General features: G+C 43.1%; 2 protein-coding genes across 3 annotated transcripts in view; both read right to left on the reverse strand.

The window, feature by feature from the left end:
- pcsk5a (proprotein convertase subtilisin/kexin type 5a) overlaps positions 1–7,477 on the reverse strand; it is a 51,668-nt gene extending 44,191 nt beyond the window's left edge. For both annotated transcript variants that reach the window (XM_063210309.1, XM_063210308.1), the window contains exons 1-3: positions 6,903–7,477; positions 2,747–2,851; positions 2,033–2,134 (exon numbers count right to left, since the gene is read on the reverse strand). In XM_063210309.1, coding sequence (XP_063066379.1) covers positions 2,033–2,134; positions 2,747–2,851; positions 6,903–7,076 — 381 coding nt within the window. In that variant the 5' untranslated portion in view covers positions 7,077–7,477. The remainder of the gene's footprint in view (positions 1–2,032; positions 2,135–2,746; positions 2,852–6,902) is intronic.
- Positions 7,478–8,566: 1,089 nt separating this feature from the next.
- The window catches only part of LOC134457712 (uncharacterized), a 32,781-nt gene continuing 16,011 nt past the window's right edge, over positions 8,567–25,336 (reverse strand). The window contains exons 9-26 of the mRNA XM_063209688.1: positions 24,907–25,000; positions 23,698–23,793; positions 23,122–23,180; positions 22,643–22,765; positions 22,302–22,347; positions 19,473–19,621; positions 19,000–19,092; positions 17,613–17,742; positions 16,088–16,182; positions 15,087–15,200; positions 14,331–14,421; positions 13,865–13,944; positions 13,651–13,707; positions 13,253–13,346; positions 11,776–11,874; positions 10,569–10,627; positions 10,161–10,286; positions 8,567–9,134 (exon numbers count right to left, since the gene is read on the reverse strand). Coding sequence (XP_063065758.1) covers positions 9,078–9,134; positions 10,161–10,286; positions 10,569–10,627; positions 11,776–11,874; positions 13,253–13,346; positions 13,651–13,707; positions 13,865–13,944; positions 14,331–14,421; positions 15,087–15,200; positions 16,088–16,182; positions 17,613–17,742; positions 19,000–19,092; positions 19,473–19,621; positions 22,302–22,347; positions 22,643–22,765; positions 23,122–23,180; positions 23,698–23,793; positions 24,907–25,000 — 1,662 coding nt within the window. The 3' untranslated portion in view covers positions 8,567–9,077. The remainder of the gene's footprint in view (positions 9,135–10,160; positions 10,287–10,568; positions 10,628–11,775; positions 11,875–13,252; positions 13,347–13,650; positions 13,708–13,864; positions 13,945–14,330; positions 14,422–15,086; positions 15,201–16,087; positions 16,183–17,612; positions 17,743–18,999; positions 19,093–19,472; positions 19,622–22,301; positions 22,348–22,642; positions 22,766–23,121; positions 23,181–23,697; positions 23,794–24,906; positions 25,001–25,336) is intronic.

Here is a 25,336-nt window from a genome sequence, read left to right on the forward strand (position 1 = left end):
ACATGCTGTTTGTGTGCATCACTGAAAAGCTGTACTATTGCTTCATCTGACCTTAAAACATTCATAAAAGGGCTGTGCTTTCCCTGTATTCTCTTATACAGACTTCAGGTGTTCCCTTTTATGACTTTCATGAAGCAATGTGGTCTGTCTTTGCCTCCAACCAAAAACCAAAACTTTGTGTAGTGTTTAACTTGTGATGCTTATTGGAAAAAACTTCCCAAAACAGTTCAAAGTTGACCTTCAGGTCTGTAGATGTTAGACCCTGTGTTTTGTCATTATTTGCACCGACTTCTACAGACTACTATCATCATTTCTTCCCTTAACCCCACATCCAAGGATGTTCTTTACAGCTCCCTGTTTGGCAAATATCTGAATAACACAACACAGTGTTGGAAATGGTATACTAGGGTCTTTTGAGATGACTTTTGGAGGTCTTGTTTTTGCAAATAATTGTATTTCTGGTGTCCTCAGGCAGCCCATCTGTCTTCACATTTGTCAAAGACGCACAAGATGTAACAGGTGGCTATGTAAAACACAAATATAAAAACATCCTTGCCTAATTCATATCCTATGGGCAAAAGCAATTTATCAAAGGTGATTCCCATTGGTTATCTACCATATTTGAGTGAAATTAGGTTTCCACAATGGTACCCAGTAAAGGGTGCCAATACCAGTGGCTCCAGGAGCTTTAGCTTCTTCAATTTTTTCTCTCTCATAGTTTAGTTTTCCTTGCTGTTGATCATTTTTACATTTAGTATCAACCACAAGCTATCTATAGAAAAATCATGGTTGACCTTATTATTTGTTGTGTGGAGATATGTCTCATAATGTACTTATGCTTCAAGGGTGCCAATACTAAGGAAAGGGGGATGCAGTGGTGTATTTGCATCCCCACTTTTTATTTGGGCTCCCATGGCGCTTTCAGCTTTTACTGCAGACAAATGAGTGGAGTGCAGCAGCAGTAACATTGTTAAGAAATAAAGAATGAGGGAAAAAATGCACCACCACTTTAAAACTTGTTATGCTGCCCTTGCATCTACAGTATGTCTATGTCTATGCCACCAACCGGATGCAACTTATACCTTCTTAAAATGCATTGAGTCATCACAATTCTCAATTGCGCAAATTGCCCTGTTATTCCATGGCCTGACTCTCGCCAGACCCTTGTGTGAGCTCACGAAGCTGAGCTGAAATACACAAGGGTCTGGCGGTCTGGAGGACCTTCAGATTCGCCCCACTTCCAAACCAAAATGCAGTGGAACCAATCAGGATAGAGGAATTTTCAGAATTGTGACGTAGTCAAAATTTAAACGTAGTGGAGAAAGGAAAATCAAGTGAAACGCGACAGTTGTTTCAGCAGCAATGGCTGCTCGCATGGACTCACTCATAGACATTGATTCTGTAATTTTGACTAGTTAGCAGTTAAAATAGCAGCTGATTAACAATTTCAGACAAGTGTTTTCCCAATCATGTGGAAGAACTTTTTGATAAAACCACATCTTCGGAGACCTATGTCTATGGCGTAGCTCCAGATGGTATTTTGTGGAGGAAGGCAGAACCCATTCATTTGGCGAGAGTCAGGTTAGTAATTCGAACCCTGCTTCGACACAGAACCACAGTACATGTGTACAGTGCAGTACCAAATAGTTGAAATTAACTCCATACAGATAACACTTGTACTATTGGTACCCCTCAAAATACTCTTTGGTCCGTGTTAATTCAGAGTTAATTCTACTGAACATTATGTAAATATAAATATTAAGAGCTGTAGAGTCTGACTTTTGACTCCACTGTAAGGCAAGGCAAGTTTATTTATATAGCGCATTTCATACACAGGTGCAACTCAATGTGCTTCACAAAGTTAACAAATGTAAATGAAAGGAAAAGTCATGTTAGTCTTCACAGTGTTGCCAATACTCTATCTGAAGTATTTACAACTCTATTATATGCTACTATATGACTCTGTTATACAAGTTTATAAATATTGAAATATTGAAACCCAGATTCTTTAAAGTGTGAACAGGCCACTTACAATGTACCACATTTTGTCCCACTTGGGGTCATTGAAGCTGGCACTGGTGGCGTCATCGCGTTTGGTCCTGTGATGGACAACCTGTTGCTCCACCCACTCCACCTGCAGACAAAACAGGAAGTGTCAGTACCCAACAGGAAGTGATGTCACTCACTACAGAACAGTCACCTGTGATGCCCATATTTGTCCAGCAGAGTCAGTCACTGTGGCCTGTTGGCTGCAGCTTATTTATTAAACGTTTGGGCCCGCTGGACGGCACGGCAGGATGAATAATTCAGAGGAGGTGATGTGTTTGCTTCACACACACACACACACAAGTTTCACACACTTCCGTGCCGATCTGGTTCAGTGGTCCACATGTCTGCTGTACACCTGTGTGTGTGTGTGTGTGTGTGTGTGTGTGTGTGTGTGTGTGTGTGTGTGTGTGTGTGTGTGTGTGTGTGTGTGTGTGTGTGTGTGTGTGTGTGTGTGTGTGTGTGTGTGTGTGTGTGTGTGTGTGTGTGTAAGTGAGAGAGAGAATGTGTTTTGTGTGTGTGTGTGTATGTGTGTGTGTCTGTATGCAGTATGCTGTCATTAGTGTGTGTGTGTGCATGTGTGTGTGTTTGTGCGTTCGTCCGTCCATGCGTGTGTGTGTGTGTACAGTGTCAGGTAGCTCATTATGTATAAACGAGGAGTGTCAGTGATGATGGTGGCGGTGGAGGAGGATCCCCTTACGTTTGTCTCCATGGTGAGGAGGCTGTGGTTGCCTCGACTGGAGGCTGTGGAGCGCCTCATGATCCTGGGATGCAGGAAATGGTAGTGGTCCTCCAGGTCTCCAATCTATGGTGGCAGGACACACCACACACACACACACACACACACACACACACACACACACACACACACACACACACACACACACACACACACACACACACACACACATACACACACACATACACACAGTGATCACAGTTACATGCAGAGAATATTTAGATTTTATGGTAGCAGAAATGGTAGTGGTCGTCCAGGTCTCCAATCTATGGCGGCACAGGACACACCACACGCACACACACACACACACACACACACACACACACACACACACACACACACACACACACACACACACACACACACACACACACACACACACACACACACACACACCAACACACACACACCGGCTACCTGCAGAAAATATTCAGATTTGAATTGGAACGGTGGCAGTATTTCTTTACCGTTTATTATTTTCCGCAGGGGTCCCCCTTTAGTCATTCTAAATGTGGCCGTGGTGTGGAAAAAAGTAAAGGTTGCAGAACACTGTTCCACACATGTAAACATGAATAATCCGGAACTCGCTTCAACCAACCTGATGCTGACAATATTGAATTTGAAACCGGAATACTCTGTGCATGACATGTAACTGCTGTCATTGTCTATGGGCCAGGCCAGCCATCATGGGCCTTCTGTCCTCCTGTTCCAACTTCCATCCTGTGTACACGGTCTGCATGCATGCACAAGCAGCCACCAGGCCCAGGGTCTAAATAATGCACCTGTCATTGACGTCAGCTATTGAGAGTGGAGTGGGGTGCGGAGCAGGGTTACCTTACCCCCCCTGATAGACTTACCTGGAAACATGAGCCAAACCCCACTGACCAGACAGCACATGACTCTGACCCAGATGCCCTGCTGCTGCCAGCAGGCTCTGGGCCGCAACTGGCCCGCGTGTTGGGCGGAACACTGCGGCGCCACACCAGACCAGGAGTGTGTGGGAGCCAAGGGCACGTCAGCCATAGATGATGGTGCAGATGGGCATTGGTTACTTACTCGACCCCAGTCATCCTATTACCGGTAGTATGGGATTCAAACTTGCAACCTTTTAATAGTGCAACAAACTATTATGTTCAGTTCTGTTCAACTCTATTCCATTCTATTCTACAGTACACTGCTCTATTCTCTTCCATTCCATTCTATTCTAAGGTATATTCAAGAAAAGCAAAAGCACAGGCAAAAAGGCAAAGACACCTTCCATCCCAGTCATTCCATGTTTCAAAGGCTACCCTCTGGGAAATGATTATGTTCTACACAATGCAGGACAGAGAGATTGCGCAAGAGTTTCTTCCCTCAAGCCATCTGCTTTTTAAATTCTTAGGACTTTTTTTATTTTATTATTAACCCCCCACACACACACACACACACACTCCTATTATTTATGTATTATTACTACATAGTAGAGATGAGTTACAGTCTTCATTTCCCTTCCAATTGTGCCAGCACAATAAAGCATGTGACAAATATAATCTTTATTCTATTCTATTCTATCCCAACACCCAGACGATAACTGCCCTTGTTGACCAAAAGTCACTGGATCACGGTGACGGTTTGAGACTTTAGGATGAAGCCCTGTCAGCATCATTGCTGCTCCTCTCTCCTGAGTCTCATGTCCTATGAATGATGTTGGGAATCAGACCCACACCAAGCGACCAAGCGGGGAATAATAATAAAAAAAATTGTGCAATGGAAAGAGCAACATTGTTCCAAAGCACAACCTATAATTAACCATAGATATAAAATAGGACTGGCAGCAGAGGCATGTGCTAGCAAACCTGGGGTGCATTTCTCAAAACCAAAGTTGCTTACTACATTTGCTACTTTGATGTTTTCAATGCATTTTCCCATTGGCAACTACCGAAGTTGCTAACAGGCTAACAACTTCTCTTTTGAGAAATGCACCCCTGGTATTATGCAAGACTGTTTTTTTTGTAATAGCGTTCTGGGGGCCGTGTATCAGGGGGCCGGGGGGCCCCAACTACTTTCATCTCACTACCCATCATGCCTTGCATGTGGGTCAGCAGAACAGGGCCGCTTCCAGGAAGAACGTATGACATCACTATATAACCACGAGCCTTACTCACTCAGTCCTCCTTTGCCTGGAGTTTCTAAATACCTCAAAAGGGCCTTGACTACTAGACCAACCTATTCTCCCCTAGCCTTCAAAGTTGTCATTGCCGTCACTTGAATATTTGAAAACAAGTACAAAACCACTCATTACCAGGGCAGGGGCCACCCTTGCTGCTGGGGGCCCTGTACAATTGCCTAGTTTGCTTGCCTGGTTGTGATGGGCCTGTTCCCTACCCTTCTTGGCTCTCAGCTTCCTCCCTTACCCACATCATGCATTATGCAGCATGGGAGGGCAAGGGCCAGACAGCAGGAACACAACAGCTGGGCCCTGTGACGTTCCAAACCACCAAGACAGACGAGGGAGCCAAAAAGGAGTGGGGTGACAAATAGGTCACCTGTACTGGGCCCAGGAAGAGAAGGGCCCTGGACCTGGGTCTTCATTACATTGTATGTAATGGTCGGCGCCGGGGGTCTTTTAAATGACTTTGTCCCGGGCCTGTCTAAAGCAGTCAGCAGACCTGAGCCAGGCCTCTCTCTCTCTCTCTCTCTCTCTCTTTCTCTCTCTCTCTCACGCTCATCCCTCTCCCCATAAATCCACCCTGTGGGCTTCAGGCAGGGATGAGAAAGATGGAAAATGAGAGTGCAGTCAGAATCCTAGGTATTCCACTGGTCAGTTGAGTTGTACAGTTCTGATACCCTGAAGGCAGCATGTCGTAACTACGGCAACATGCCCTAACTGTGCCATTCACAACCACACAGTCTGACAAGACATTTATTTGTGTGTGCAGCAGTCAAAACTTTCCTTGACCTCAGGTGGTAGCAAACATAGAGCAGGTAAAGCAAAAACAAAAAAGATCTATCTACTCTGGTGTTACTATTTTTTTGTTAATATCTTTGAACATTAACTGCAGTATGATTTACAGTAGTGCAAATAACAAACTGGTCCTTTTCACAAGGTCATAATTGTTGCTTTCAGACATTATGCCACTGATGGAGAGGTGTTGGAAGTGAGAATGTTTGTCAAAGAAATCACCAAAGAAGCATACAAACTTATGAGACTACACACCATTTAACAGTGGAACTATGAAACTGCCTTATTAGCAAAGAAAAGTGCAGCTCCACTCAAGACGGATATTGAAGAGATCTGGCACAATAAACGCCTGCACTGTCACTATACTGTAGGTCAAATAGCCTTCTCTTAGAGAGAGAGAGAGAGAGAGAGAGAGAGAGAGAGAGAGAGAGAGAGAGAGAGAGAGAGAGAGAGAGAGATGTTTTCATATAAAATTTAATCTGCAGTTGAGGTGCCCCCAGGGCTGCCTCATACTGTCTGGGTTGGACCTCACCACTTCCTGGAATTTCGCATTGGAGGCCATCGGTCCAGTACACTGTCTTAAGAGCCGTTACGCATGAACCTTACCGGGGCATAAAGACCATGGCTGCCCGGGACATTCCATGACTTCAGTGTCTACTTGCTTGCTTGCTACATAGATTTTTAGAGGAGGGCTATTTTTAGATGAAGCGAAACAGTTGGAAACTGTCACAAAGCTACAGGCAAAGCAAACAGTCTCGCGCGCGCAGACTTCAGATGGCCAGTCTCAGGCGCGCGCGCCTTGGCTGCATTTTTCTGTGATGGCAAAGCAGCCTGATTATGGTGTGCAGGAGAGCAAATATTTCATATCACAAACAAAACAAAACTCTGTAGGGAGACTGGCTTTCCCAGTTTCCCAAGTTAATGTACACAGGCCTATTACCTTTATGTTAGGCTATTACAACATTCCAACATTGTCTCAACGCATGTCTTACAATGTAATATGCCGTATTTGATGTTCTGTATCAATTATTAAAAAACAAGTATAGCTTAATAACTTCATTTCAATGCAAAGTTTCTCATTTATTCTCGATACAGTGGCCTAAACAAAAAGTTAAATAGCCAGCAAAGAAAAGTCAGACATGTTGCAGATGTTTTAACTTCATATTCAAGACATACCTGTCCCATGTTGAGGAATCCATATTTGTCCGCAATGAAGTTTGCGGCATCTGGTCCCCCAGTGATTTTCACTGCCCAGCGATTAGTAAACAGTCGCGTTTGACCCAAAGTCAACAAATATCCAAATATTACAGCGCAAATTTGGAGCAGTCCACTCAACCTGCATCTCGACATCTTGATCGAACACGAATGAAGTTCGAGATAGCAACTCAGCTCAGAGACAGACGAGTGTACATGACAAAAAAGAACAATGAACAACTCTATTTCTATTAGAAAACCATCGCCTCTGAAGTATAATTTGAAAACTGTACGGTAATCTTCATAATTTCCACGTACTAGTCTGGAAGCTTGTCGTCGCTGCTGCTTCCCTGTAAGTGTCGATTCTCAACAGGTATCAAATGTCCATTTCGTTAAGATTAGAGGTTCTGTTTACAGCCCATTGTATAAGGTGATAGAGGAGCACAGGTAACGTCTGCCATATAACGGTGGCTTTAGACTATTTAGTGAATAATAGACTACCTTAAACAAATTTCTTGATAACACAATTTTAGTCTGTAACGCAACAGCCTGATAAGGAGGTCGCCCCAAAATTTTCCCCTTTCTTTTTTTTTAAACAGTTACACCAGTGGACGGGAGGAGGGGTAATAACTAGGGGATAGACATCCCAAAGCAGTGGAAATAGCGACAATAGTCATACTTAGGCTACAATTCAATTTTCAGTTAAATGGTTAAAACGAAATGCGTTTATCGCTTTCCTTTAATTGTCCGGGGGTGACCAGGAATAAAATGAGTTGGGGTTCAACTAAAGTTAGATGGTATTTTTAAGGCTGTGGTTTGGCGCCACCTGGTGCGCTTTAGCCAAACCTTCAACATCTTAGCCCAGGGGTTCCCAAACTTTATGATGACAAGCCCCCCACACACCGGCACATTCCAGTCAAGGACCCCTTTGGGTTGTGCCACACTGTTTTTCGTGCATCTCCTTTCACAACCATAGTCTAAGACTGTAAGTGCTCCACTGGGATAAATAAAATAATACAGATAATATTACTAATATACAGTAGGCCTAATAAAATAGATTATTATAATGTTGTTTTTAACTATTGGGAATGTTGTTTAGCATATTTTTCGCTTATTTTGCTCTATATTAGTTATTATTTATTCAATTATTTATTTTGTTTTGCTATACTTTACCCGCCAACCTGCTGCGCCCCCCCCCAGCATTCCTTCTCGGCCCTTCAGGGGTCCTGGGCCCCCGCTTTGAAAACCACTGTCCTAGCCAATCTCATCAGCGTCTTCTCCCTCAGCCTACTTCTCTAGCCTGTGCAGCCAGGAAAAGACCTTCAGTTGAAATCAAACCCGGTTCCCCAGATACATTGCCATGGTTCCTTAGCCCACTGAGGCACAGCACAGCATGAATCTAAAAATGCATGGCAGTTGGTGATGATGGTGAGGTCTCAGTCGGTTTCTAGGCTGATTCTTGACTGGATTCCTCAGCTGAGCTTTCCATTTCATTATGAGCAGACAGGCCGCTTTGTAGAATATCAGTTTCCTTTGAGGACACCCTGTATTCCGGCAGTGTACATAACATCTAATACCATTGAACGCACGCACGCACAACAGCGCTACAGTTGAACTCTTAGGGGTCATTTATTGTTTCTTTTTTCTTTTTATTTTTTTTTACACATGATATTGTGGAAACAAAACTTTCAACAAATGCACAAACATTATATACCACTACAGTACATCAAGTTACAGTGGATATTTCAACAATCATTTTTGACTGCCAGTCCTAGTAGGTACATCAACTCACACAGTCAATTCTCTACACAGAAACATCAAACTGCTAGCTCAAATTATCATTTGGTTATCAGACAATACATTACATTACATTACATTACATTACACAGCTTGAACAACAGCCTTGAGGACAGGAATTACATTGTGTTTAAGAAGGCTGGAGGTTGGCGGTAGCTCATAGTTCTGTAGGCTATGAATTACAGAATTCCCAAAGCAGCATGGTCGGATGGCACACCAGCACATTAATCACTGTGCAGTACCTCCACCCTCCGTATAAGGTCGTACTCCTCCGCAATTAGTGGTGGGGACTGCCTCAAGCTCTGATGCTAACGCCAAGGCCAGCCAAAGTGGTCGCCGGTAGGGAGAGACCTCACGGGCTTAGACATCCCCACACAGTCCCAGCAGGATCTTCTCATAGTCCCCTTTGGTCTCCGCCTGAATCACACAAAAAGGTGTTTACATACCATTTTGCACTGTATTTGGAGAGATTAGAGCAGGGGTTCCAAAACTTTACCATGACAAGACCCCCCTATATACCACTAGATTCCAGCCTAGGGGCCCCCTTACATGAGTTGTGCCACACTATTACTGTCCACCCTCTTTAACAACCATACCGTAGTCTAGGTCTGTAAACACAGGGATATATTTAAAATAATAACAATAATAGTCGGAATGTTAAGGGTAATATTGTTTAGTGTGTTCTGTTCAGTTGAAGGAGAGGATTGTGCACATCCCAGGAAAAGGTGCAGGACGAAGGCCAACTGAAGTTTTCAGAGTGAGAAGTCTGCACACTTAGAATCCTTTTTGTTGTATTTTTTTTCATGGCAGGATAATGTTTCGACCTTAACAGTCTTCTTCAGATTCTCTGAATAAGACTGTTAAAGGGACACTCCACCCATTTGCATTAGGCTTTCCATTGCTAGACACCCAGTCATACTTTTGAATGGTCATGCAACACTCTCTCAATTCCCCCTGAGACAGGAGAAATCCGTATTCACCTCTTAACACTTCCTCCTACAATGATGTAAAAATCGTCATTTTGCATCATTGTAGGAGGAAGTGTAAGAGAGGTGGATTTCTGTTGAGACTACCAGTCGTTTTCCCACCCTTTCAACCCCGCCCATAGGGGGTTGGACGTAATGCGCTAACAGACCTATCACAGATCAATGTGCCAGTGCTTTTGAAATCACTGGCATTGAGGCTCACTGGCAGAGCTGCCTGGTTGTGGCCTGTGGAACTTGAGCATTGCAATGCATTATGGGGATTGTTGTAATAAATCCACAAGCATGACAAAGTTGTTTTCTGCCTTTTCTCGGCCAGGAAGGCATCAAATTAGAAATGTATGCTACTATTCTACTACATATATGACCCACTTTCAAAACATATTCATGTCTCCACCGGTGGAATGCCCCTTTAAGGTCGAAACCTTAGTGTGTTCTGTTGTCATGGTGACATACTCACCAGAATGCTCTCCTGTAGGGTCGGGCCGTAGATCCTCTGGTACTCCTTGAGGATCTTTTTCAGGTCGAGCTCAGAGCGACTCACAATGATCCTCGTCAGAGTGTCCTTATTGGTCCCCATGCCCTGCTTGAAAGGATCAGACATCTTGTCAATTGCATCTACACTACGTACATATATATAGGCTACACAAAAAGCAAGCACTGAGTTAAACACGCAATTCATGTAATAAAATTGTTGATCAAGTTGGTCTTTGTGCCTCTGACACTGAGAGCTGGGGAGTGACTAAACCAGGTCTGATGTGTGTGCATACGTGTGTGTGTGTGTGTGCATGCCTGCGTGCCTGTATCTGTGTCTGTATCTGTGTCTGTGTGTGTGTGTCTGTGTGTGTGTCCTATATGATAGTCGTACCTCCATTGCCAGGTGTAGTTTCTCGGCAAAGTAAGCAGGTGTGTTCCAGGCACACTTCACTGAAGACAAAACAACATGGAGCTCAGGTGAGTTATGATATCACCACAGTTCTGAGGCACTGTATACATGGGTTCTCAGTGTTTATCAACACGATATTATGAGGAGACACTGGCAGCCAACCACGTGAGCTAATTTTTGACGGCAGCGGTTTCCAATAATCAGAGGTCGAGTTGTGCGCAGCTAGGTTCGTGCAGTCAGGTTATAAACACAATTTAGACGACAAGAGATGTCAAAAAACATTTTACCACTGCTGGATTCGAAATTATTACCCACACACACATACAGTACATTTTCATAAGAAATCAATAATGCCTGATAATGTCTGAACTAAACTAAAGCTAGCAAGGAAAAAAAGCAATTCTGTCACACCTGCACACATAGACACTGAAAAAAGAGAGACAAGCAGAAAGGTAGGCAGACATACTGTACAGACAAGCAGGCAGACAATGTCAGAGGGTCTTACGTCATTAAACTACAGGGATGAAACTGAAACACCTGGTTTTAGACAGGTTTGGCTATAGCAGCATGACTGTGCATATTGGCCCTGCGGACCTCCTGACGGACAGTTGTAATGGAAACAGGAGAGTTGAGGCACACAGGTAATTGTGCCATGATTTGGGCATCTATGATATTGTTTTTTGGATACAATCCGGGTTAGCACCCGTACATCCCTTGCAGACAGCTTCCTCTTGTGTCCACAGTTAATCCTGTTGGATGTGGTTCATCCCTCTTGGTAGTACGATACATCACAAAGACTTGCTGTCTTGGTCACAGATGCACCAACAATTTATCCTCTTTTGAACTCTGATATGTCACCCATAATGTTGTGTATATTGCAATATCCTGCAAATTGAACCTTCACACTGCTCTTACTGGTGCAATGAGCAATTCATGAAGTTTGGCCACCTGACTGGTCCAATGTAGCCACCCCACACTAGAATGACAGATGTTTCAGTTTCATTGCCCGAACCCTGTAAACTTAACATGTAAAAATATGCAGGCAAGCAGACAGACAGACAGACAGACAGACAGGTAGGTAAACAGACAGAAAAACAGGCAGGCAGGCTGTGGTTCTCACGCAGTGTTACTAAACATACAGACAGGCAGACAGACATAGAGACTGCCAGTGTGAGTGGTTCTTACGTACGTAGCGCTACTAGACAGTCCTCAATGTCTCCCTTCAGCTCCTTCTCCACAGCTGCAGCCAGACCCTCCTCCCCATAGTAGCTAGAGTACATCCTGAAGACTGCAGAGCACAGGAACAAGCACGCACACACACATTCGAAACACAGCTCAAATCAATCATCACTCGCAATATACTGTAAATACCATAGTAGTTTGACTGCATCCTGAAGACTAGAACACAGGAACAAGCACACCCACATTTCAAAACATGATCTCTCAGAATTCCGTGGAATGGACACGGATCTTTGGGACACGAAGTCTGTGTCAGTTTCACAGATTTTTCCAAAATTCCGAGCCCCTGGAAACTGAATTGTTTTCCGTGATGGACACACGGAAGTGCTTTCTCTATATTCCCACAGCTCTATGTTTCCACAGTCTCGTGTTTTCTCAGGATTTTTCCAATTTCAGATATTTCTTTTCTCAAAACACATTTCTTACTGACAGGTTATGGATAGGGATTGTTTTGATCTGGGCACAGCTAATATTCTTTCATTTATTACATTACTTTGATAGCCTATCAACCAATTGGAAAAGATATTTCTCAAAAACATGTCTTTACTGACAGGTTAAGGTAATGGATTGTTTTGGTCAGGGCACAACTTCAATTGCTCTAGCATTCTTTTATTTAGTATTACAATTTGGTATCTATTTTCTAATGATAGACTTAACTCAGTGCTGTGGGAATATAGAAAGCACTTCTGTGAGTCAATCACGGAAAACAATTCCGTGACTAGGGACACAGATTTTTTAGCCTAGCGAGCTAAACCCCAAACTGACACGGATTTCCTTTTCAAAAGATCCGTGTCCGTTCCACAGAATTCTGAGAGATCAGGCTGTTCAAAACGCAGCTCAAATGGCCAGACATCAATCACCACTCGCAGCATGCTGTCATAATCATAGTAGAAATGGAACACACGTACAAAATTCGCTGACACTGTATTTGTTTATCAGGAAATAATTAAGAAAAGCAAAACTGAGTTTTGACTTCTCATAGTATATGTGTACATTCAAAGTTAGAACCTAGAAAATCTTTGGCATAGTGACAAAGGCATCCTGTTCTGTTTTCTATTCTATTGTATTCTATTCTATTCTGTTCTGTTCTATTCTATTCTATTCTATTCTATTCTGTTCTGTTCTGTTCTGATCTAAATCATATGTGATCTATGTGCCCATTATGGTCTTAGGGCCTCCGCACATTGCGGAGCACTATCCGTTCAGACAATTCGGTTACACCCGCACTCTGGCGCAGACGTGCTATACATACTGTAATGGTCACAGCAGAGCATGGATAATCAATAACATGGAGCTCTCCCCTAATTGGTAGTCGACATCCGCAGACATGGGCGGTGGTGTGCTGGGTTGTCTTGAGAACAGTGGAATGGAACTTTGGCAGCGCAGTGCTCTGCACTTTGTTGGAATCGGTATGCGGAGGCCCTTACTCTTTGTGAGCTGAGGCCCGCTCCTGGAGGTGAAGATGTCGATGAAGACGGCGATGTCCGTCCCCTCCTGCTTCTCTCCTGCCTCATACAGTGCCTGCCATTGGATAGGAGAACATCAGACTGAAAAGGGAACGAAAGCCCACCTGGGAAACTCCCATTGTCATTGTGACAAGGCACTCCATAGCACACAATTCATCGGCAGTCAAACCGACAACCTTTGGACTACATGTCTGACGCCCTGCTTACTCATGCTTACCCATGACTGGTTACCCATGACTGCCCTGACTGGAGAGACTTAAAAATAATAATAATAATAATGACAACAACAACAACAACAACAACAACAACAACAACAACAACAACAACAACACACTAATACAGCATTGTAATGCCCTGACCTTGGCGTCTTGCTTTGCCAAGCAGTCGTCCATGTAGGAGTCTTCAATCCGGTTAGCCTGCATGAAACATTAAAGTCAAAAATTAAAATAAAATATAAAATAAAGTTAAAAATGCAAAAATTAAAATACATCTTCGAGCCCAACTCAGATAGATACTGCCCTGTATATGCTCTTATGACAAAGAAGCGTCTCTGCATTCATAACCATACAGTACCTTACACAGGGCAAGCAGAGCGGCGAGGAAATCCCCACTGGTGTCGTTTTTAATGTCTTCTTCCAGCTCTTCATTATAAGCTGACAAAAAAAATCAAATCAATCGAATCAATCAAATGAAAGTAAATAACGGATAATAATAATAATAATAATAATAATCCTCCTCCTCCTCATCATCATCATCATCATCACAACTGTTCACACTAAGACCATGGGGACAACTCATCACTACAAGCTAATTACACACACAAAAAAACAGACACTAATGTTCAGCTGCCTGACAATTTGATGTACTTTACACTAACATACCGTAAAGACACAGATACTGCAGCAATTACAGATTCTAGTGAGTAAGAGGATGAAAAAGTCTTTGGGTCTACTTTGTATGTCTTCTCCAGCAACATATACACTACACATGCATCCTTTGAAACATTACAAGACAGCCTTTGTAAGACCAAGACCTGTACCTTTGTTGAAGACCTTCTTAATCTCGCTGATCTGCTTGTTGGACCTGGAGGCCATAATCTCAGTAAGGATGTCCTCATGAGTCCCTAAACCCTGTTGATATGGAGCACATGATTAGGCTACTGTAGATAAAGCCTTTGGTGGGAGTATTCATAATAACAGCTCTGATGTGTCTTGACGGCACAGTGTGCATATTTGTGTGGATTTGCTATTAATCCCTAAACGCAGAGCCTCTGTTATAACCTTATTGTCAAAATGGTAATGACCAAGTCTTAATCGGTTAACATAGACTCCTTGCATTGTTATAGCAATGTTGTAATGCTGTAAAGAATGAATAAAATGAATAGGCCCGTCAATGGGCCCATCTGCAGTAAGAAGCTACTCTACTCAGAACATAAAAATTAAGTAAATTTAGGACAAACTTCAACAATACACAAGCAAACACACACATGTAATCATACATAAAGACTAGTACACACACACACGCACACGCACACGCACACACACACACACACACACAAACTGTGCAATTACTTGATGATGACTTCTCTCATATTATTCTACTTGTATAGGAGTTTGAGGGTGCGCGCACACACATACACACACACACACACACACACACACACACACACACACACACACACACACACACACACACACACACACACACACACACACCCACACCCACACCCACACACATCCCCCCTAGAGCCCCAACATTATTACTGGTGCCCTGCTTTACTGTAAGTGTACTGTATCTGCATGGCGTGTTTGAGTACGTGGGCGTCGTACTCGGCTGGGGTCATCAGTAGGGCCAGAACCACGTCCTCCAAATCGGACCTCAGCGCAGACTTAATAGCGCCCTCCATAGGCTACACAAGGCACAAAGGACATGGCATTAGGCCTATATTCTCTAACACAAGTGGTTCTTAACCTGGGGTGCGGGCACCCCCTGGGGGTGCGCCAGAGATTTCAGGGTGTGCACGGAATTTTGTTTGTGTTGAGGGTGTGACCAAAAATTCTACTAGCGAACATTATAATTAGGCCAAATCAAAACCAAATTAAAACATGTTTTGGTCCCCATGTAAATTCATTCAGGTATTCATTAATGTCTCAAGCAAGAATCATTGAAATTAAGCACTTAAGTCTTGGTGCTTGGAGACAGGCAAGGGGATGCATCAAGAAAAGAAGGTTAAGAGCCACTGCTCTACCACAAGTGTTTCTTAACTGGTGGGTAAGGATCTAAAAGTGTGTCGCGGAATTGTGGTGTAAAAATGTTAATTCATCCTTTTTTTAAAAGATAATTTTGGTCTTTTTGACTTTATTTGATAGGACAGTGAAGGAGTGACAGGAAGCATGGGGAGAGAGAGATGGGGAAGGATCAGCATAGCACCCGGGCCGGAATTGAACCCGGGGTCGGACTCATAGCAGAGGAATGCCCTACTGTTAGAGCGACGGTAGGGCCTAATTAACCCATTTACTGCCTGTCCCAAATTGAGACAAGATGCTATTGAATAAATGAATAAAACATAAAGTATTTTATCACACACAAATGCACACACACAACGCACACACTATTCTCTTCAAAGCAAAACACACTCCAGGCATTCTTGCACAATCAGACAACAGGCGGTTCATCCTACTGCCCAGTGTCGCAGCATTGCAGACATTCTTAACAAGCATGATGCGTTAGATAGCATAAAACTGGTTCATAGTGTTGAGCGTGAGAGAAATCCCTTCCTGTCAGAGCCTACTGTACCTTTTTGGTGTCCAGCTCGTAGGCAGCTTTGATCTGCTGTCTCTGCTCATTGGTCCTCTTCACCAAAAGATCTATGATGGTGGCCTCATCCACACCTGGTCCAAGAGAAGTTTTTTTATTTTAATAAATATGTGTGTTAAAGTGTTACAACAACATTATAAGCAAGATTTAGCGGTAAATGACATTTGGCTTTTGGCATTGGCATCGTTTTTTCTGACACAACTACAACTGCATGCATACAGAACTCTTAACCGTATGTATGAATATTTCATGTGTAGGTATTGTAGTTTTAACGCATCAGTTTCAATGCCAAAGGAGCTACGTATATTTAAGCACTGACTTTGTCTGTCTTTACCCAGGAGTGTTGGGTAAGATCTGTAATTATGAACGAGTCATGGGAGGCATAGGCAGCACTTTGTCTGTCAAAATAGTCATTCCTCACATAACAGTCTATTGCCACACTCAAATAGTGATGCTCTTATGGGGCGGTATGGGCAGGGGGGTTGTGTGTTGCACAATGTCTGTGTGTGTGTGTGTGTGTGTGTGTGTGTGTGTGTGTGTGTGTGTGTGTGTGTGTGTGTGTGTGTGTGCGTTATAGATCAAGACAATCCAGGGGGTCTATACCCCTAGTACATGTAGCCTCTCTATTATAAGCTTGTTGTTACCAAAAGGGTAATGACCAAGTCTTACTTAAAAACTATCGGGAATGTTATTATAGCACAAACAGTATGTCAGAAGGCCAGCAATCCTGTGAGGGTTACCATAGGCCCTACAGAAGTCTATAATATGGTTACTGTACTCGGTAACTATATAACTGTAACAATGATAACACACTAAGAGGACAGCATTTCTCAACTGGTGGGTCGTGGAGGGGTCCTGGGTGGGTCGCGGAACAGTTGTGTAAAAATGTTCAGTAACCCTTTCATTGACAGTCCCAAAATTGAGACAACATGCTAATAAATACATGACACAACACAAAAATATATTTTCAAATGTATGGCTATATTTTTGATATTAGAATAAATGGACGTCAGGACTAATAGGGTCTACGGACCACCGTCACATGCAAACAGTCCAAAAAGCAAACCGTTCTCTAGCTGACCCACGGGCCGACAGTGTTGCACAAAAAAATGGGTCACAATTGAATAGTCATAGAAAATTATGGGTCCCAAGACCATTCCAGTTAAGAACTAGGCAACTTTTTGAGCAATGTTTCTGGGCAACTATTTTATATAACGAGATTTTATTTGGGCTGTTACCCAACTCTACAATTATTACAGTGTTATTATTATAGTGTTACAATTATCACTACAACACATTTATCAAGAGCACATGGATCAGCAGTAGACAAAAAGTTTCAGACTCCAATCATGTTGCTGCCCAGTAATATAGCTCCAAAACTTGTCTGTGTGTAAAAAAAGCAGTGTTTAACATTCTGGGACCAAATACACTTGATTGTAGAAGATTGTAAATTCTTGTTTCTTTTGTTAAAGGCATCTGCTCAGTGTTGATGTAAAGAGCTGACCTTTGGCCTCGATGGCCTTCTGCAGTGCTGCCGCATCTCTGATGGCACTGAAGTTGGGGTGGGGGGTCACCGTGCCGTAGTATGGGGGCTTCTCTGGGGCCTTCTTCTTCCCCAACGCATCATTTAAGTCCTTTAATCACACACAAACACACACACACACACACACACACACACACACACACACACACACACACACACACACACACACACACACACACACACACACACACACACACACACACACACACTGAGTGAGTTGATTGCGTTCCTGTAGCCTACTGCCTGGCTGTGTGTCTAACTCAGTATTCTCCTGCCGTGTCTCTGACCTGTGTGTCTGCAGTGAGTATCCTAACCGTGTGTATCTGACCTGTGTGCCTGTATTATCTGTGTTGAGTAGTGTGTTGTCTGTGTGTATCTGACCTGTGTGCCTGTAGCTAACACACACACACACACACACACAGACTTGCACACACACGCACAGACACAGACACAGACACAGACACACACACACACTATCATCAGGGGATGCTCGTTGCATACTTCTACGTATGAGGTAAACAAATGCCACACATACCAGGAGTGCCAAACGTTTCATTGGCTTGGAGGACTTAGTAATTGTGGGGAGAATGGTAATGATGACAGGACAGAGTGTATTATTACGACCATCATCTTCGTTTCCTGAGATGTTTGTGTTGTTTTGAGTCTTGGTGTTGTTTTGAACAGAAAACCAACACACACCATTATATTACATTTTTTTGCGAAGCGACTCGTTATTTACAGAGCATTGATTACAGTACCTGTACTGGTGTATGAGGTTAGGTACCTTGCTGAAGGGCACCTCAGCCATGGAATGCGGTAAAACATGGAAGGGTGGTATTTCAGCCTGCAACCCTCTCATCTCAAGTCCATCTCCCCCCCAAACCAGTGCCACAGCAGCGATTCTTATAAGCAGCTAATTCTGGGCCCTATACAGCATGTACACCCCAGCCAAAATGGACTGCACCACCTATACCGTAAATCCATATACAGAGGCGCATCTGGCCACTGGCAAGGCAGGCAGTCGCTTGGGGCCCCCAAGCCCCTAGATAGTGAATAATAGCCCATACTGTGCTACAGTAGTGTAGTGTACAGTAGTTCAAATGTCCATTCTTTTGCTTTTTCGCTTGGGGCCCCATCTGACCCTAGAATCGCCTCTGTCCATATACAGCATCTGACTCTGTGTGGGTCCCTCACATACATCGGGCTTTGGTGACTCAGTTCCATCCCCCACCCCATTACGACGTGCCTGCTTACGAGGTGCAGGCTTCTGACAAAAACGTTCCAATAAATCTGCCATCGGCAAGAGTGTGCAGTTGCGTTTAGACTTTTGAGACTTTTTTTGTCTTACCAGGTCATCATCCTGATCTGATTTGTCCTCGGTGACCTTCTTGAAGAGTTTTGAAAAGAGACCCATTGAAGCCACTGCAGAGACACCTATCACCTACAGTAAAAATAATGACAACACAGCATGTGTCACAACATTATATGCTTTCCTTGTTCATCAAGCAATAAATACTGTAATTGAGATTGAAAAGACAGTATCCCTGAAGACGTTGGAAAAAGTACAGTATAGAACACATTGTATTCCACTACACAATATTACACAAGCACAAAAATCTGCAACCAACTAAATAGGTTATCTCGATAAATGAGAGATTTCTACAAAGCTGTCCAACCATCTGTGTGAATTAATCTTACATAAACACACAGTACATCATATGTCAGGACACTAATCTCTGTGGCATTGTCTTAAATAAGCAGTCTATTTTAACATGAAGTTTGTGTCATCAAGATGAATAGTAGAAAGTCAAGGTAACTTACGTGCTCGTTGGGGAGTGTGCGTGGCGGAATGTAGAGTGACACACTCGAACAGGTGTCATACAGGTTGGGAGCCCACACATTAGACTGCCCTAGGTAGTAGGTGTGGTGACAATGGGGCGGGACCCTGATGTCCAGTTTTACCTGCTTGCCTGCTCAGCTGGTTCTCGAGAATGAATGAAGAATGACTCTCTCGCTCTGTGTGTGTGTGTGTGTGTTAGGAGACAGGTGCCAATCTATGCTGATTGTAAGGGTATGTGTGTGTGTCTGTTTATGACGTAATGTTGACTAGAGTTCTCAACGGGCCTGAAAATGTCAACCCGACCCTACCCGGCCCGTGGCTTTTAAAGCCCGAGCCCGATGTTACCCGACACATCACTAGAATTATCTAACCGAACCCGGCTCGAGGCCCGAAGTCGGGGGTCGAGTTTCCCCACGTTATCCTATGGAGAATGACGGGTTGTGGTGGGTCTTTAAGTGCACTTATGTGCAGTAAATTGCATAACCCACTTAAAAACCTAGTGAAAAGATATTTTCCACAATAGAAACATAATATGAAATGGGGAAACGTTCTTGCTATTTAAGCAGAATCATCCACAGCGCGATTTCAATAGCCTCTTCACGGCAACAACAATCTATCCACCTTTTGTTTTGACGTCTAAATGTAGGCTTACTACATTTCCACCCCGTGTATCTGATTAAATGTAGGCTACGTGAAGTTGCCCCTCCCTCCTTGTTTGTTCATATGCGTGGATGAGATGGAAAGCCTGGCTGTGCCAAACATTGTTTAAAACTTTCATAAAATTTTGGTCGGCACACAAGTTTTTGGACATACTAATTTCTAGTGGCACCTGGGCTACGGTTGGTGCATTGATCAGCCATGTAGCAAATAAGACAGATAGCCTAGGTGAGAGGATGAGATCTTCCTCGGCTGGCGAGCGCTCCGCATGTGTGTGTGCGCGTGTTTCCTGCCCTCCCAAGACCCGACAGTTGGTTACAAGTCAATTTGAGCACGAAAACAGCAAAGACAAGGTGATATTTCATTCACGCTCAAAATAAAACATTTACTGAGGGGATTTTCAACCAGACCGCAGCGCGAGCAGACAGTCAGTGTGAAAAGCCAAGTCTACCGGCACCTTCGCTGCCGCTCGCTTACCTTCGGTGCACGAGCCATTTAAATAGTGAAGTGGTATATCGCAACAGCACATGCGGATTATCCAAATTATATGCAACAAAGTCGCCAACAAAGCGTGGATTTAACGTTTAATACGCATTTGCCAACGTTGTGTGAATACGGGGAAAGGATAACCGAATTGGAAAGCCACTGTCCTTTCTAGTAGGCTATAGCCTATGTAGAAGACCGCTTCGGTTTCGTTTCACCTCATGGGGAAAACATAATTCCCATGCACTGCATTTGCTGAGACTACTAAGCAATAAAGTTCGCGATCAAACTAAAAATATTGGTTGTTGTCATTACAGCATTTAATATGCTACTATGGCTGTTGTTTAAAATAGTCATTGGATTGCCAACCGTCCCTTGTATTAAGAAACAAAAGTAGGCTATGGTTCCATGAGCTGACATGGGACTCAATATCGTTAAAATTGCATCTAAGAACTTTTTTCCCGTTTTTATTAGTTTGCGTAATTGTAGCCAATGTAGTTTTTCTGTGCGTTCCGGGACCTCTTTCCAACTCATCATCGCTGTGATGTGATGTTTGTTTTGCGTTCTGGTAGGTGATTTACAAATTAAGCACTGCGCAAGGTTGCATGCAGCAGCCTGCCAGACCTTCGTTACGCAGGCCTACATATATTTAGATAGATAGGTCTAGCTTTACTGACCCATCAAGGGGAAATTCGCCATGATTCACGGTAAACAGCAGAACTGATTTTTTTTTTTCCACTGGGCGGAAAAGATTGAGCCCGCGGACCAAACCGACCCGAGCCATATGCTTATATTTTCGACCCGAACCCGGCCCGAACCCAAAAGGCCCGTCGGGTTTGTCGGGCTGACCCGACCAGTTGAGAACTCTAATGTTGACTAAGCCTAAGCTTCACTTCCGAAATTCACTTGTATGGTGTGTAACTGATACTGATTCAACTGCCTTCTGCTGTCCAAAGTTCCACTGGATGTCTTATTAAGAGTGAAACATTTTAAAGGCTCCCCGACATCAAAGTATTTTGAAGCAGATTTTAGCTGTTATGCTGCTAACAATGCAATATTGCGTATACTGTCTATATTGTTTATCATTCCATTTGAGATCCGATATGAGTGTTTAAAGGTGCACAGTATCTAGTTTTTTAAAACTAATGCATGAATTTTGAAGGTATACATTTGATAATGTCCCCACTACACATAAAATGAAGGATGAGGACAAAATATAAGTGTGATGGTATCCTTTATTTTATTTAGGCTTAATACATGAAAGTAGTACATGTCTTATATCTTATATTTCATTTAAGTACATAAATGATATAAGTGATGCTGAACAAACAGTCTCCAGGTGCACTCTCAGAAATAAAGGTACAGAACTCGTCACCATGGCAGTACCCTCAAGGGGAGTGCCATTGTGTCGCTTGATTGGTACCCCAAAAAAGAGGTGCGTTCAGTTTCTTACGATGCCGACCAATGTGCATCTGTCACCTCTTTTTTGAGGTACCACCCAAGCGACACAATGGTACTCTCCTTAAGGGTACTGCCACAGCGACGAGTTCTGTACCTTTATTTCTGATAGGTTAGTTGCAACATATTTATTTCAAAACAGTGCATGTGGAATATGAATGCAGAGGTATGTCATCTGTCCAGGCCCGGCCATGTGAGGGGTTAGTTGTTGCCACATAAGCCCAGGAGGATCTTCTCAAAGTGGCCTTTGGTCTCCTTCTGTCAAGTGCAAACACAACAGCAGTTTTGGTTACATTTTTACAATTGTAAAGCTAAGGGGAAAAAAAACATGCATATCCGTCTCAATACCATTGGTTGCTGGACTAAATTAAGTAAACTGGAACAACAAAAATAAGTACACAACACCAGGCTCCCGTTTAATAAAGCTCTGACTATTCTATTCTACAGGTTGAAGCACTCACCACCACAATACTCTCCTGCAGGGTTCAGTTTAGTATTCACTTTAATTAATTTCATTTCATTACATTTCTATTCTACAGGTTAAAGCACACACCAGAATGGCGTCCTGCAGGGTGCGTCCGAACATCCTTTTGAACTCTACCAGGATCTTCTTCAGGTCAATCTCAGAGCGACTCACGATGATCCTCGTCAGAGTCTCCTCATTGGCCCCCCAGCCCTGTAAAATAACAAAATTCATCTCTAAGTCATCACATTCATCTCTATGGTGAAGGGCTATGGGCTAATTAAATTTGGGGATATGAAAGGGTCATCTCAGTATCTTTGCAGAACATTTCTGACCTTAAAATGTAAAAGTTCTTTAATCACTAGAACATTTCGTTATTGGTTGAACTGCCTTGTTGATTTTTTGGAAATGTGATCCACATACTATAACACACTTCACGATTACTTATTATAACCTGCAATAAACATTGCTACAACTCACTTAATGATTATAGTATAATCAGCCATATACAGTACATTGCTATGAAACACGTTATGAGTGAAATTGTCATGTGATGGGAGCACTGTTACCTTCATCGCCAGGTGCAGCTTCTCAGCAAAGTAGGCAGGCTTGTTCCAGGCACACTTCACTGATATTTAACACACATACACACACACGCACGCACGCACGCACGCACGCACGCACGCACGCACGCACGCACGCACACACACACACACACACACACACACACACACACACACACACAAACAAACACACACACACATGCACACACACACACACATGTCTGTAGTTGTATTGGTCTAGTCAAAGGTGTAGGTTTGACTTGGAAAGTTGTGGGGACATTACAATGGCAAATTGTCCAGATACTGTATGCTCCTTTTGCATCATATATGTAATAACGGTTTGCATTACATTTGTAATAAAGCGGCGGGAACAAGCTAGGTTCATCTCAAAAGTGGCATGGACATGTCCCCCACCAACTACAGGTAAAAATTACACCCATAGGTCTAGTCACACAACAAGGCCTGTTGAGCTAAGCCGGTCAAACTGGACAAACAAGCAAGCATTGCAATGAGAATCCAGGCATGCATACACACACACACAGACACACACAGACACACAGACACACACACACCGATTCTTACCCAATGTGGTGAGGCAGTCATCAATGTCTCCTGTGTGCTCCTCATCCACGGCTTCAGCCAATGACACTTCGCTATACCTCCCATAGTACTTAAATACTGAACACACATAGAGAGAGTGTCAATAATGAATATGGAAACACTGAACACACATAGAGAGTGTCAATAATGCATACTGAAATACTGAACAAGCATTAAAAGGAATCAAAATATGAAACAAGACCCATAAAACGGCCTTGAGCCCCATTCATGTACTGTGCCATCCAGAGGTATGGCATTCTATATCATTGGTTAGCCAATCAGTTAGTACTTTGTAAAATCAGTAATTATGACAAAAAAGCTGTATTTTGTAGCAATATTTAGACCAGATTAAGCAAATCAATGGCTTCAACAAAGGTCAGAAACTCTGGATAGTGTTTGTTGTGGTACAATCAAAGATTCTCTAATTTATTTAGTACAATGGCACCAGAAGACAAGGAAGTTCATAGGGCGTGGTCAGGTATGTTGGTGACATGTTTTGGTAATGCCTGATTTTTATCTGGACCCATCCATTTTCTGGCAACGCCCCTGATACAGGGTATCTATATATACATCTACGTAGTAAAATACCTCTTACAATCAACCTTAACTGTGTTGTCTGGAATTTAGTTGTCTGTGTATACATAGGTTGTCAGCCTCTGTATGCTTCTTTTTGTCTGTTTACTAGCTACGATATCTGTGATGTAGCTGAGGTCTGTCTTGTCTTTTTTATTCTATTGTGCTGTAACTGTTTTGCTGCCTGTCTTGGACAGTGCTCCCTGCCAAGTGAGTTATTGTAACTCAACAGGACCACTTCCTGGTTGACCCATTGACGCCTAAGGTACCTGCAAAAAAGAGTGCTGAATGCCTGAGCCCTTTTGAAGAAAAGCTGCCCTCAGCCTATAAAAACCTAAATATCTCAGCTTCTGAAGCACATAAAAATATGCACTAAGTTGCATTTAATTGCTAAGACCCTCATCTTTCATCAGAACATGTTCATTCGTCTCAAACAAACAGAGATTTTTTGACAAAGTTGTCTCAAATCTCATGAGCCTGAAAGTTGCGTAATGCAGCTCCAGGCGCCAGGGCCAATGTTGCGCAACGTAACATCAGGCATCAATGGGTTAAAAGAAAGGTTAAATAAAATGAATAAAAGCTATTCTAGGTCAACATCTATAGGTCTTCGAATCTCACCTTTGTGCAGCTGCGGTTCACTCCTGGAGGTGAAGATGTCGATGAAGACGGAGGTGTCAGTGCCCATCTTGTTCTCCCCTGCCTCGTGCAGAGCCTGTGGAGGACCATTGGAGAGTACTAATCACCTGCGCATGTCGCCAGAGTTTGGAGCCGCTGTCTCGCCATTAACCTCGTACAGTATAACCGGTCACCTCGCCAGCCATTATCCCTTGTTTATAGTACCCTAACCCTTACCCTAACACGGAGCCTTCTACATTATATATTTTTGGTGTATTTTTTTAAATAATATGTGTCATATTATCTTAAATTGAGGACTATGTGTAATCTGTGTTTTAGTGTTGGCATTGTGTTTGATGTATTTTGGTAGATCCTGAGAGTGTGTGATGCCATGTTTTCCTTAATTTGTGCAATTTGACTGTCTCGAGCACAA

Source organism: Engraulis encrasicolus, chromosome 11 (genome assembly GCF_034702125.1).
Source record: "Engraulis encrasicolus isolate BLACKSEA-1 chromosome 11, IST_EnEncr_1.0, whole genome shotgun sequence".
Classification (NCBI taxonomy): Eukaryota; Metazoa; Chordata; class Actinopteri; order Clupeiformes; family Engraulidae; genus Engraulis; species Engraulis encrasicolus.